The sequence below is a fragment of the Syzygium oleosum genome, unplaced genomic scaffold (assembly GCF_021117445.2).
Source record: "Syzygium oleosum isolate NSW1041296 unplaced genomic scaffold, Sole_v2.1 Sole_v2.19, whole genome shotgun sequence".
Classification (NCBI taxonomy): Eukaryota; Viridiplantae; Streptophyta; class Magnoliopsida; order Myrtales; family Myrtaceae; genus Syzygium; species Syzygium oleosum.
In genome coordinates, this window is record NW_026607503.1 from 4,940,411 (window position 1) to 4,953,254 (window position 12,844).

Below are 12,844 nucleotides of genomic sequence, written 5' to 3' on the forward strand. Positions count from 1 at the left end.
AAGGAGGCTCCTTCCACGCGCGAGTGGGCCGTAAGGGGAGAATGTACGATCACTTGGCTATTATTATAATGTATGATAAAGGTGGGTGTTACTTCCCAATCCCAAAAAATATAAAAAAAATAAAAAAAATCTCTCCTTTTTTGTAAAATTTTTTAATTACGGGAAACGTGGAAAAACAGCTTGCTGCTCTCTCTCAAGAGTCCCCTGTATAATCCAACCCAGCCAGCACCCAGGAATACCAGTACCTAGTCTTTCCTCCTCCTTCCCTTCCTTCCTTCCTTCATTCCCTCGTTTATAAACCCCCCACCCCCGAATCTCTCTCTCTCCCAAATCCCTCATCCCTCCCACCATCTCAAACCCTCTCCCAAACTCTCTCTCTCTCTCTCTCTCTCTCTAACTCTAGAAGAGACGCAAGACCCACCTCGTCTTCCTTCCTTCTTCTCGTTCTTGTTCTTGAATTCCTCTCTGTTTTGACGCTTGCGATCCAAGGAAAACGAGGGCCGAAGAATGCGGATGAGCTGTAACGGATGCCGGGTGCTCCGCAAGGGCTGCAGCGACAACTGCAGCATCCGCCCCTGCCTCCAGTGGATCAAGAGCCCCGAGTCCCAAGCCCACGCCACCGTCTTCCTCGCCAAGTTCTACGGCCGCGCCGGCCTCCTCAACCTCCTCAACGCCGGCCCCGACCACCTCCGCCCTGGTCCGTCCTCCCATCCCATCCCCGTCCCCGCGCATGCATTTCCCGTTTACTTGTTTTTCTTTGGGCGAAGCGAAAGAGAGTGTTCCTTCTTGGCTGACGCTTCTTGGGTCGGTTCTTGTTTCTTCTGTATCTGCAGCGATCTTTAGGTCCTTGCTCTACGAAGCTTGCGGTCGGATCGTGAACCCGATATACGGCTCCGTCGGCCTACTCTGGTCCGGGAGCTGGCAGCTCTGCCAGGCCGCCGTGGAGGCCGTCCTCAAGGGCCTGCCCATCACCCCGATCGCCTCCGAGGCGGCGGCCAACAGCCACGCCCCGCCCTCCAAGGTCTACGACATCCGCCACGTCTCCAAGGAGGAGACCGCCGCCGCCGCCGCCGCCTCCGCCTCCGCCGCCGCCGATCTCCGCCGCGTCCGGGCTCGCTGCCGGTTCAAGCGATCCGGGGCCAAGGCCAGGTCGTCGTCGTCGTCGGCGGGGGATGCGGCGGCTTCGGGCATGGAGTCGGCGCCGGCTCATGACGAGCCGGCGGCGAAGTGCTCCGACGACGAGCCCAACCGGTCGACTAGCCACGAGTCGTCGCTGAGCCACCAGTCCGAGGTGGTCGCGGCGGCGGCCAACGCGGAGGGCGACAGCAAGGAGACGCTCAGCGCGGTGTCCGATGACACGACGGCCGGGCCGCCGCTGCTGTTCCGAGCCGCCGAGCCGGAGCCGGACGACCGCCGGCTGGGCGGCGGGGGCGAGGAGATCGGGCTGGAGCTGACCCTGGGGTTCGAGCCGGTGGCACGTGCCAACCACGTGGTCCCGGTGAAGAAGCGCAGGTTCGAGGATCGCGGGTCGGGTTGCAAGATGGACTTGGGCCTGGAGTGCTCGGCCCATTTACGCGGAAGCCCAAAATCGACCCTTTGAATGCATGCAAACAGCGGCGTGTAGTTTTGACTCTGGGCGGCTCTGTTAATTTAGCCGAGTTTCCTTTTTTTTTTTATATATATATATATATATAAAAAAAACCCTTAATTTTGTCTTTGTTTTTTTTTTTGTCCCTTTTTTTTTCCTTTGTTTTTTGGGGGGGCGGAATTTTAGCTGTTGAGAAGTGAGGTGTACATAAAGCAAAATCTCTTTAGATGAGTAAAAAGAAGATGGGGACATACCTTTTGCCATGGTCGTGCAAAATTGCAAACCAGATAAATTATAACGTGGGGGCGAATATGGAGAATCGGACCTGAGTCTTGCGCTCATGCACTTAAAACCCTAACACGAGCGAATGCATCTTTTCTCGATCGTGCCCGATACCCAGTGGAGTGGATTCGAGCCATTGACATATATGTTCTAATGTTATTCCGAGGAGATCATTTGTGTTCTCGAATGAATTGGTCATTTTCCCTTCTATAATAAAACCTAGGTTAGGAACCGAATGTTTGTTTCCTAGAGAATGTTTACACGATGCATATATAACTAGACGTTTGCATTGCGCGGGGATTTTATATTCATCGGGAAAATTCGGAAAGAAAAAAAATGATAATAAAGAGTCCATAAAATTAAAGTAAATGAAAAAAATTAAGATATTTGTATATAGGTCGTCTTTCCAATAAGTAAATATGTAAAAGGAAGAATCTATTTTTTTTACGGCCAAAACACAACAATAAGAGTGTGCTCCTCAATAGAAGGAACTTGAGGAGCCGTAATTGCCCAAACTATGCTAGTATGCAATTTTTGTCCTCGTTCCATATCAGGCAACTAAAATTTGACAATATTATTAAAAAATGAAGAAAATGAAATTTCGAATCTCTATGGTACCTCTGTAAATGTGTCTAAATCGACTTGAAAAAGATTTGAGACTTCATTCGTACTACTTCACTCGCCAATGCTTAAATAATTGTGACGAAATCACTAGAGCGCATTGATCGAAACAGATATGATGTATTTAGCGATGGCTAAATCGACTTGAAAAGGATTAAGATTTCATTCATACGACTCTGCCGATCAATGCTTAAATAATTGAAACAAAATCGCCAAGGCGCATTGATCGAAACAGATTGATGTATTTAGCGATTGTAGGGGAATATAATAAGGGTAACTACCAATCCGAAAAAAAAAATAGTGGAAAAAAAATCGGATTTTGGCTCATTCGAAGGTGAAGTCAAAATAATATTGCAAGAGAAATAAACGATGGTGTAAAACAAAATAAAAAGGAATATCGAAGACCTTGGACATTGAAGAACAAAGCCCAGCAGGGTTAGCTGGTGAGATCGATACGCTCATTCACCTTTTTGGGCTGGCAAATGTTGAAGATTGGAAGAACAAAGTGGACTAAAAGGAGGGCCAAGGCCCACTAACAATTCAAGAACAACCTCTGTCGCTACAAAAAATGGAGCAGCCTTTTTTCTTTCCTTTTTTCTGGGTAAAATAGCTTTGATCCTCTTCTTCCAAGAGATGCTCCGCCATTGGATAGTGTTTACACCAAAAAATGATCGGGTTGTCGACATGAGTAAGCACATGCTCGAGCATGGGCAGTCGCATGAGTAACACATGAGTATTACCACACATGTATTGTCGATGACTATAGAGGTTGATATTTTGTTGATCGGTATCGATACACATGTTATCGATGCATGATGACGAGCTACCAATAACAATCGACATAGATATTGGCAATGGGCGAGAATGCCATGTGAACTCTTTGAACCCACGAGAAGTATAGGGCTATAGGTAATAGGTAATGGACGTGCATGTTTGGAGGGAACAATTACCATTTAAAAATTAAGATTATGGGATGTGTCATGATTTAGAGGACAGGATCATGGAGCGGCAAGAAGATCGTGCGACAGTTACCGATGAATAATAGTTACTAGCCATCATTCAAGGACAATTGCATGGGATGGTTATATATGGGATCGTGGAATAGCTAGTGCAAAGAAATTATCGTTTAGAAATGGCGTTAGGCACTGGATTTTGAAGCTCAGAGACGCAGCAGAAACCGCTGGAAACCACCTGAAAGCAGATCATTATAAATACCACCGGTCTACTATAAGACCACCCTTACAAATCAAACAAATTCGCTGTCTTTCGGTACTTTAGTTTCCTGCACTGCACTTTGTTTTCATAGCCGTTGCTTTCCGATTCGTGTCGTCGATTAAAATTCCAGCGTGCAATCACTATTCTGGGTTCTGTGTCGTTGATTAAAATTCCGGGCAATGTTGTTGATTAAATTTCAACATGATTTGTTTACATTTGGTTACTTTCCTGAGTCTGTATTTTTCGAGTTGTGTTGTCGATTGAATTTCGGCACTTTGCGCCGATACAGTACCGTTCTGTAAAGTTTCGATTCCCTCATTTGCCCATTCACAACAAGTTGGCCGATTTTCAAATTCTAATGCTTACTCCACTCAAGCCGTAAGCTGACACATGCAGTTATTACATGGATCGGGTCTTCTGGTTCTCCTGCATTCGATCTATCACAATATTTGGATTAAGTAGTAAATTTAAGAGATACTGACATACGTGGTTCTTGAACTTTGTCTCAATATATAATGTGGGCCATGAACTTTAAATTTGTTCAATGTGGTCCCCCTAAACTTTTGGTTAATGTTTAAACTAGTTCCTAGATTGTATGAAAATATCAAATGTTATACTTCAATTAATTTAAGTTCATGAACAACATTAAACATTTTTATATAGTTCAGGATTAGTTTGAACATGTTACCAAAATTTTAGGGACCACATTAAACAAATTAAAAGTTCATTAATGACATTGCATATTGGGTTAAAGTTCTTGGACCACATCGAATATATTAAAAGTTTAGGGATCACATTGCATATTATGTCAAAGTTCAATGATCATTTGTGTCATTTTCCCTAGAATTAACGCACGATTCACTTAATTTAAAAAGACCAATTTATATAGGGATAATGACACAAACAGTCCCTGAACTTTGGCTCAATGTGCAATTTGATCAATAAACTATTAATTTGTTCAATATAGTCCCTGAACTTTAACCCAATGTTCAATGTGGTCCCTGAACTTTTGGTACATGTTCAATTTAGTTCTTGAACTATATGAAAATATACAATATAGCCCCTAAACTTGAATTAATTGAAGGACTACATTGAACATTTTTATAAAGTTCAAGGACTATATTGAACATGTACCAAAAGTTCAGGGACCACATTGAACAAATTAAAAGTTCATGGACGACACTACACATTGAGCCAAAATTCATGGACCACATCGAACAGATTAAAAGTTTAGATATCACATTGCACATCATGTCAAAATTTAATGATCATTTGTGTCATTTTCCCTAGAACTAACGTGTGATTCACTTAATTTGAAAAGACCCAATTTATATATAAATCCAATTCACGCAAACCAAACGTGGAGCGAGAAATGTACCCTCGCATGCGGTATCTCGATTCTCTTGCTTTCCCTAGAAAGTCAATACGTGTTGGTCGATGCGTCGGCTGGAAAGTCGATTAGGACAACTTAGGAGTATCGTGCTTCACCACGCAACGATTTGTATGCACTCACCACCAAATTGACAACTGATCGTGGGACTCTCTTCTGGGTCTTAGTCTAATCTGTCCCCATCTCGCGGAAATCACTGAGGAACAAAGGGCTTTCGTTTTACTGAAGAAAGTGCCAAGCGTCCGTTGACTTGCTGTTCCTTTGTTTTTTGTTTGGTTAAAAACTTTGCGTTTCCTTTGTTGACCGCGCTGCTCCATAGGGTGATCGGTCCAAAGCGCGTGCTGACCCGAAAAATAAAACACATAAAAGAATGTGTTGACCACCCCCCACCAATGTTGCTTTTTTCTAGGTGGAGCAAAGAAGAATAAAAGAAATGACATTATGACCACGGACTAACCAGTGTCTCGGAGAAAATATTAGGCGGTCCGGGACCACCACATTAGCGTGATAAATTCCACTTCGAACGAGTTGGCCTAATATCTTCTCAATGTCTCGACTCCGATCCACTTTTAAGTGACGGGGAGTCTGAACTCTCTAGAACCCATTACATAAAAGTCGGAAAAATTACAAAAAAAAAGAAGTCATAAACCTATTATACGGATACCAATTTAGTCCTAGATCTTTCAATTTGGCCAAATTTAGTCCTAAGTCCTTTTGACGATTTGCTGTTGTAGTTATTCGGGCCAATTTTGACCGGCAATAATGACATGGACGCCCACGGTACACGGCCGGCGCTGATGTGGACAATTTTTTGCAATTTTTTTTTTCATTTTTCTGAAGTTTTTTCTTTTTTTCTTTTATTTTCTCTCTTCCTCTTCCATCTCACAGCGATCGGCGAAAGAAAAAGGCAAGAAAAAATAAAAAAAAATCTATAAGAATTCAAAAAATAAAAAATGCATAAACTTATCCACATCAGCGCCGGCCTTGTCACGTGGGACGATCAGTGTCTACATCACTAAAATTGATCTGAATGACTATATTGATAAATCGTGAAAATATTTAGGACTAAATTGGCACAATTATAGGGTTTAAAACTAAATAGACCGCCATACAATATGTTTATGACTTTTTTGGTAATTATCCCCACAAAAGTCCATATCTCCAATAGGAACTTCACCAAAAATCTGCATTCCTTGCTGTTGGTGGTGTCGACCTAGCATTGTCAAAGTGTCCGCACATCTTCTGGAATGCTTCATCTGAACTTGCTGCAATCCTTCTAACGATGCCCTTTATTCAAGAATAATTAGTATGAAGTCTCGATTGAATCTTTTGCATGACTGCATTTTATTCAGCAATTTATCTGTCATTCGATTTCGAAGTTTCTGATGTTGCTCTCAAGAGCCAGTTTTAATCCTATCTGCATTTACAAGAGCAAAATCACCAACAATCTCGATGAGGAACATCACTCATCGTACCGCTCTCGATGAAACAGCCGAGGTACGAAAAAGAAGCAAATCTAACCAAAACAATTATTCTCACGTGGATTCAAGGGCTTCAAACATATTTGAACCCCAAACTTAGGTTTTATGGTGAGGACGACGACCGGGGCATGACGGTAACTCTCCGACATGGTGAAGCTAAACCTCGATATCAGCATCGCTAGTATGATCTTCGCTTCCATCATTGCGAAAGATTGGCCGACGCAGTTCCTTGGGCCCATCGCGAACGGCATGAACCTACCCGACGAGAATGGTTTGGATGCGAACCGCTCGGGATTGAACTCGTTGGCATCTTTCCCCCATAAGTCTTTGCTGTGATGAATCGCTAGCACCGGGATCCAGATCGATAATCCCTTCGGGACATGAAGGTCGCCTATGTTGATGTCTTCGAAGGCCATGCGCGGAAGAAGAGATGCCGGTGGATAGAGTCTTAAGGACTCGTTAATAACCATATTTAGCTGCATAAAAGTGTGAGCTCTTCAACTACTCGTCACAAGATATAATCAATGTAGTCTTGGAATTAGTCAATATGTGCATTAGGTCATGCAGCACTCCATCTCTTATTGGATGAAACTTCCTCCCGTCAGTCTTGTGATTGGTTGGTTACATATATGGACATCACTCAATTTATTTTTTAGCCAAATTTGCATTTTGGTGATATTCATAACTTATAATCCACTAATGAAAAACATAACTAGAGAGAGTATTCTACAATCAAGGATGGAGAAAAATAACCCCTTTGGATAATATTAACAGGCTTAACTACACAATCGATTATATTCTAACTTTTGGTAGAGATTTCTATATCGAATGAATTAAGTAATTGAGTGAAAACTAATCAGCACTACCGGGCGACCTTCTTTTTCTCAATGCCGCATGCATAGCTCCGATTTCTCGTTGTCAATGGTGATAAGCCTCCAGATCTCAGGGCTCTATGTCTCCTCCATGGCCATCGAGATCTCAACAACAATGGAGGGTGGAAGAGAGAGAGATAGCTTATATGCTGTTGCCAGGCAGCAATATTTACATTGCTATCTGGACAGGTACCATGATTTCATGCTTTCTCAAAAACCCTAACATGTAAAATGCAAGTAAACCCTAACCCTATCTAGCCCTTCTCCTTTCACTCTCTCTCCAGCCGGCACCCATGGCCACTACAGTCTTGCCGTAGGACCACCGCCGCCCTGCCCCCGACTTTGGCCTCGTCTCCCAAAATTTCGGGTACTTGCGGCGTAATTATCTCAAAAAAAAAATATGTTCTTCTATACTGTGACCAAAGCAGACCTCACGTTGAGCTAAATTCGAACGGTGGAAATGCTTGATTTAACAAAAAGAAAAAATTGACACTAGATTGTGAAACGGGTAAAAGTTCAGATACTTTCTGATCATTAATTATCCCGATTTCTTTCTGGCATTTCGCATGCAAATTTTTCACAGTGAAGAAGGACGCACTTCTCGACTCGACTGGCTTGTTTATCTCTACTTCGGGCACCCATTTGATGATCTCTACAGGTAAGTTTTCTGAAATCGGTTCTTTTTTGGGGAAATTCTCAAAAGGGTGCTTAAAATTGCTACAGAAAAGAAAAACAAAAGTGCTTGGAGGGCATTTTAAGGAAATAATTCTAAGACTCGATGGTCCCATGAGTTGAAAGATGGAGCACTAGTCCAAATTCGACTTCGTAGGACTAGCAAGGACTTTATAGTGACGAGGAAATCTTCAATGTCCTTTAGCATTTCTTTTGATTTACAACCAAAAACCGCCAGAGACTCTTGCGAAACACTTCAATTAAATGAACATGAAATCATCCTGAAGTTTTTTACAATCTTTTGAAGTCAATTGTGCTTTATCGAATGCCATCGCCACCAGAATTTGCTTTTCCTAAAGATGATTTGTGCTTGTGAATTTATGTCACACGGCATTCTGATTGTGTCTTACAAATATAGACATCACACAAGTTCAATTTCTAGTTTAAGTTGGTGTGTGAATGTGTTCATATTGGTTAAGCTCCAATGAGAAATCAGAAGGCTCCTAGGAGAATTTCCTCAGATTAGAAAAGGATGAAACATGACCATATTCCATATATAGTATGTGCATTTAGTGCTTACCAAGCTGAGTTTGGGAAGATGATGGACCGAAGGATTTTCGCTGTTGCAGATCCGAGTCACCTCAGCGCGGACCTTGTCTTGCCAAGAGTGGTTGCTTGCCAGTAGCATGATGGTCCATGTGAGCAAAAGCGCGGCTGTGTCATGCCCGGCGAAGAAAAACGTCTTGCACTCGTCCATGATCACTTGCATGCTAGGACTATATGCACTCTTATTCCTTGCCGTCATCTTGATCTCGTTCAACAGCATGCCGAGTAAATCATCGCCATACGTACAACTCCGTCCAATCTCGGTACAGTCTTTTCTGCTCTCAATTATCTCCATCAGGAGCCTCTCCACCTCCATCTTCAATGTTTTGATCTCCTTATTATATTTGGTGGGAAAGAACCTGCACACAAGTTTTCAACATGTTACAGTGGCAGAATTCTGTGTATTTTGATGGCGAACACAAATGATGGATGAAAAATTCATCGTATTGCAAAGAAGACATTTTGCAACTCACCGGCTTCCGGGAAGACACAAACGCCGGCTCGATTGAGCACAACGATGCTGCAAAACTGTCAGCAGATGGAATATTCGCTTTCCCTTCTCGTAGCTGCTCCCGAATTCGGTCCTAGAAATGATGTCGGACGTGAGCCTAGCCATGTACTCGCCGATCTCGATCTCGGTTTGACCTGAGTCTATGGCATTTTGCAGTGATTGTAGTGTCTGATTAGTGCACTCCACCATGAACCCAGAATAACTCTGATTTTAACAAATATGGAAAACAGAAAGACTTGAAGACAGTTTACTGACATATTGCAGAAGCGTTCATGAAATTTGCTCAAAACACGAATTACTGATGTTTGGACAAACCTTGAGTTTGTCTCCCATGAACGCAGGAGCGACGATGCGGCGCTGATGTATCCAATCGTCCCCATTAGCCATCAAGAGCCCTCTCCCGATGAAATGCTTCGATCCTTGTTGCTGAAGCCATGATTTACCAGTTTGAGTGCTGTACTTGGAAAGCAACTCCTTGATGAGGTCGTTCTCGGTCAAGCACAGGCGAGGCTCGACCCCGTTCCAATATATGAATCTCTTCCCTGCGAACAAATTCTCATCAGCACATACTTGAAAAAGATGAGCTAATTCTCATCATATTCTTAGCGGTATCATAACAATCATTTCATCACAACAAGATCATACGATGAAGAAATCAAGGACAGACCGTATTGCTTAGTCCATCTGACGTAATGAGGCAAGAGGCGACCCACGATGTCGTGGCGTATGGACTCCATGTCCTTGGAGGTAGATTCTGCAACAAGAGAAGACACATCGCCGAGGTTGCCGACAAGAAACCGCGGTTCAGGGCCACGCACTCCTTGCCTCTCCATTATTTTCTTGATACGTCTCGGAGTCAGCAAGTAAAACGACAACGCCGCATACACGGCCCTCGCAATTCGCAACAGAAGCAGGAGCAAAAGAGTTGCCATAACCGCCACGGCGACGGCGGTTGCCATGGTACCTGAGAGTCTTTCGCACTGGTCAAGCTCCACCAGACGAGAGAGAGAGAGGGAGAGAGGTGGATACCCAATGCAGGATGCAGGATGGCCTATTTATAGTGTCTGAAAAGCAAAAGGGTTTAGAGATTTCTCGTAAGGATGACATGGAGCTCCAAAAGTTCTCTTTTGTTACATGAAATCCTTTATTCTTTGCAGTACGCCGACTAAAAGTCCTAAAACTTTTCAAAAAAATGTAATTGAGTCTTAAAACTTACAAAAAATACAATCAAGTCCTAAAACTTATCAAGTCGATTCAAATGAGTCCTAAAGTTAACTCCGTCAAACTTAATAATGGAAAATGCTGATATGGCTTATTTTAATATTTTCTCTCTCCTACGTGGCGATGACGTGCCTAAAACGACGTCTTTTGGCCAAAATTTGATTTTTAATACTATTTTTATTTAAATTAAACTTTTAAAAAAGATAAAATAAAATAAAAAAAGAAAAAGGAAGAGGATAGTCGGGGAGGGAGGGCTTGCCCTCCCCGCGCCGCCGCCACCCCACCATCGCCGGGAGGGGCCGACGAGGGTGGGGGGATGGCAGGCGAGGGCCTGTGGGCCCTCCCTAGATCATGCGAGGGTCACCGACCCTCGCCCAGACTTGGCCGAGGGTCGCCAGTGGCGGCCCTCCCCCAGATTTGGCCAAGGTCGGCCAACTGGCGGGGGTCAGCCGCCACTGGCGACCCTCGGCCAGGTCTGGGTGAGGGCCGGCGACCCTCACCCGATCTGGGGGAGGGCCCGCAGGCCCTCGCCTGCCGTCCCCCCACCCTCGCCGGCCCCTCCCGGCGATGGTGGGGCGGCGGCGGGGAGGGCAAGCCCTCCCTCCTCGATTGTCCTTGTCCTCCTCCTCCTTTTTTTTAAAAAAAATTTTAAATTATAATTTTGGCTTATTTTTAAATTTAATTTAAATAAAATTAATATTAAAATAATGATAATAAAAAAGCCACGTCATTGCTACGTGGGATATAAAAAAGAATAAAAAAGCCACATTAGCATTTTTCATTAGTCAAATTGGATGGTGTTAAATTTATGATTCGATTGAACTAATTTGATAAGTTTTAAGACTCGATTGTATCTTTCGTAAGTTTTAGGACTTCTAGTGAATATATCCCTTAATCTTTTTTTCTTTCTCTCCGTAGTTGTGAAATATCAATATATTAATAGAAAAGAATAAAGTTATTCAAAGATAAAACTTTGTTAACTTCGTCGCACTGCCTGTGAAATTCTCTCTTTTCATCGCTAATGCAAAATACAAAAAGTCCACATTTTCAAATGTTCGTCATTCCGTCAACCCTTCGCTCGAGATGGGGTGTCGAGGTCTAACATATGGCATCTTTCTGTTAAGGTCACTAAGCTTTCGAACTAATCAATCGCACACTTCGCTTTAACAACTTAAAAAATGCTATGGTATCATTAGAATTAATAAAGGACATATACTTTGTGTACATTTTTCTATCTCTTTTTTATATACACATGACATCCTTAAGGACGATCGTGGCGCATCCCACCAAGATCCTCTTTAATTAATTAAGGGTATAGCTTAATCACGTTCTTGAATCTAGAACGAGAATCAGGGCTCCACTTAATTACGGTCTTGATTCTGCTTTGATTGTCAACTCGCGAAACTTTTCAACATTCGTCGCTACTATAGTTGTGATATTTAATTAATCTTGGAATTAATTAAATTCCAAGGGACTCTATACTAATTATTAGTCCACGCCCGTGATGAGATTTTTCTCTATTTGTTTATTTTTCTCATGATTAGTGAGTTCCCGAATTAATCTAATTATATCGATTACCAAGTACCAATGCAATTTTTTTTTTTTGGGTAGAGAGTACCGATGCAATTTGAGTGCTTCAATGATTGCCCATCATGCCCACAAGGGGCAAAACTAAAATAATGAGCACTTAATAGTTCGTTTGTCTTACGAAAAATAAATATTTTTAAAAATATTTTTTTTGAAAAATAATTATTTATATCGATTGAAATAATTACCTAATGAAGATATTTTTGTTATTGATGATAATTTATGTCTAAATATTTTTTTAGATAATAAAAATATTTTTTATTTATTCATTTTTATAAGTGATATCAATAATTATTTTTTAAAAAAATATTATTTAAATTATTTATTTTTCGTGAAATAATAAGTGCCTAATTGCTCCCGACGAATGTGGAGACTAGAGAGAAGGGATTGGCCAAGCTATGACAGACTACTCTCTCTATTGAGGAAGGGGAGGTGCGATGTTGACTTTTCAAGTACCGTCCGACTTTTAACCTAAGATTGTGGAATTTTTTGAACATATATTCTGAAGAGAGAATTCAAACAAGATCTTAGGTTCAAAGTAGTCACATGTGAAAAGATCTTGCAAGCAAGCAAGGGATGTATTCGCTTGGGGTGGTTGAGATCGGAATCTCGCAACCCGTGATTCCTGATTCCAAGTCCAAATACGACGGCCCGGCAACCGGATGCCGGGAAAACTTCAGCCTCGTGGGATCTCTACTAGCCTGGTCGAGCGCGGAGTGCCTGTATTTCATTTCTCCCGACGAGATAGAACAATTGAGATCTGCGAACGATGGCTAGGACCTGACCGGAACATGCGAC

General features: G+C 42.5%; 2 protein-coding genes across 2 annotated transcripts; one reads left to right on the forward strand and one right to left on the reverse strand.

Annotated features, from left to right (window-relative positions):
• Positions 1-269: 269 nt before the first annotated feature.
• Positions 270-1,682, forward strand: LOC115669068 (LOB domain-containing protein 40-like). The gene is made up of 2 exons (XM_030590391.2): positions 270-697; positions 834-1,682. Exons 1-2 carry the CDS (start codon positions 508-510, stop codon positions 1,598-1,600), a joined length of 957 nt encoding a protein of 318 aa, XP_030446251.2. The 5' UTR covers positions 270-507; the 3' UTR covers positions 1,601-1,682.
• A 4,717-nt stretch (positions 1,683-6,399) lies between these two features.
• On the reverse strand, positions 6,400-10,244 carry LOC115666856 (cytokinin hydroxylase-like). The gene is made up of 5 exons (XM_030588506.2): positions 9,906-10,244; positions 9,554-9,780; positions 9,201-9,442; positions 8,702-9,086; positions 6,400-7,053 (listed from the first exon to the last, which is right to left on the reverse strand). Exons 1-5 carry the CDS (start codon positions 10,195-10,197, stop codon positions 6,613-6,615), a joined length of 1,587 nt encoding a protein of 528 aa, XP_030444366.1. The 5' UTR covers positions 10,198-10,244; the 3' UTR covers positions 6,400-6,612.
• Between the last annotated feature and the right edge of the window lie 2,600 nt (positions 10,245-12,844).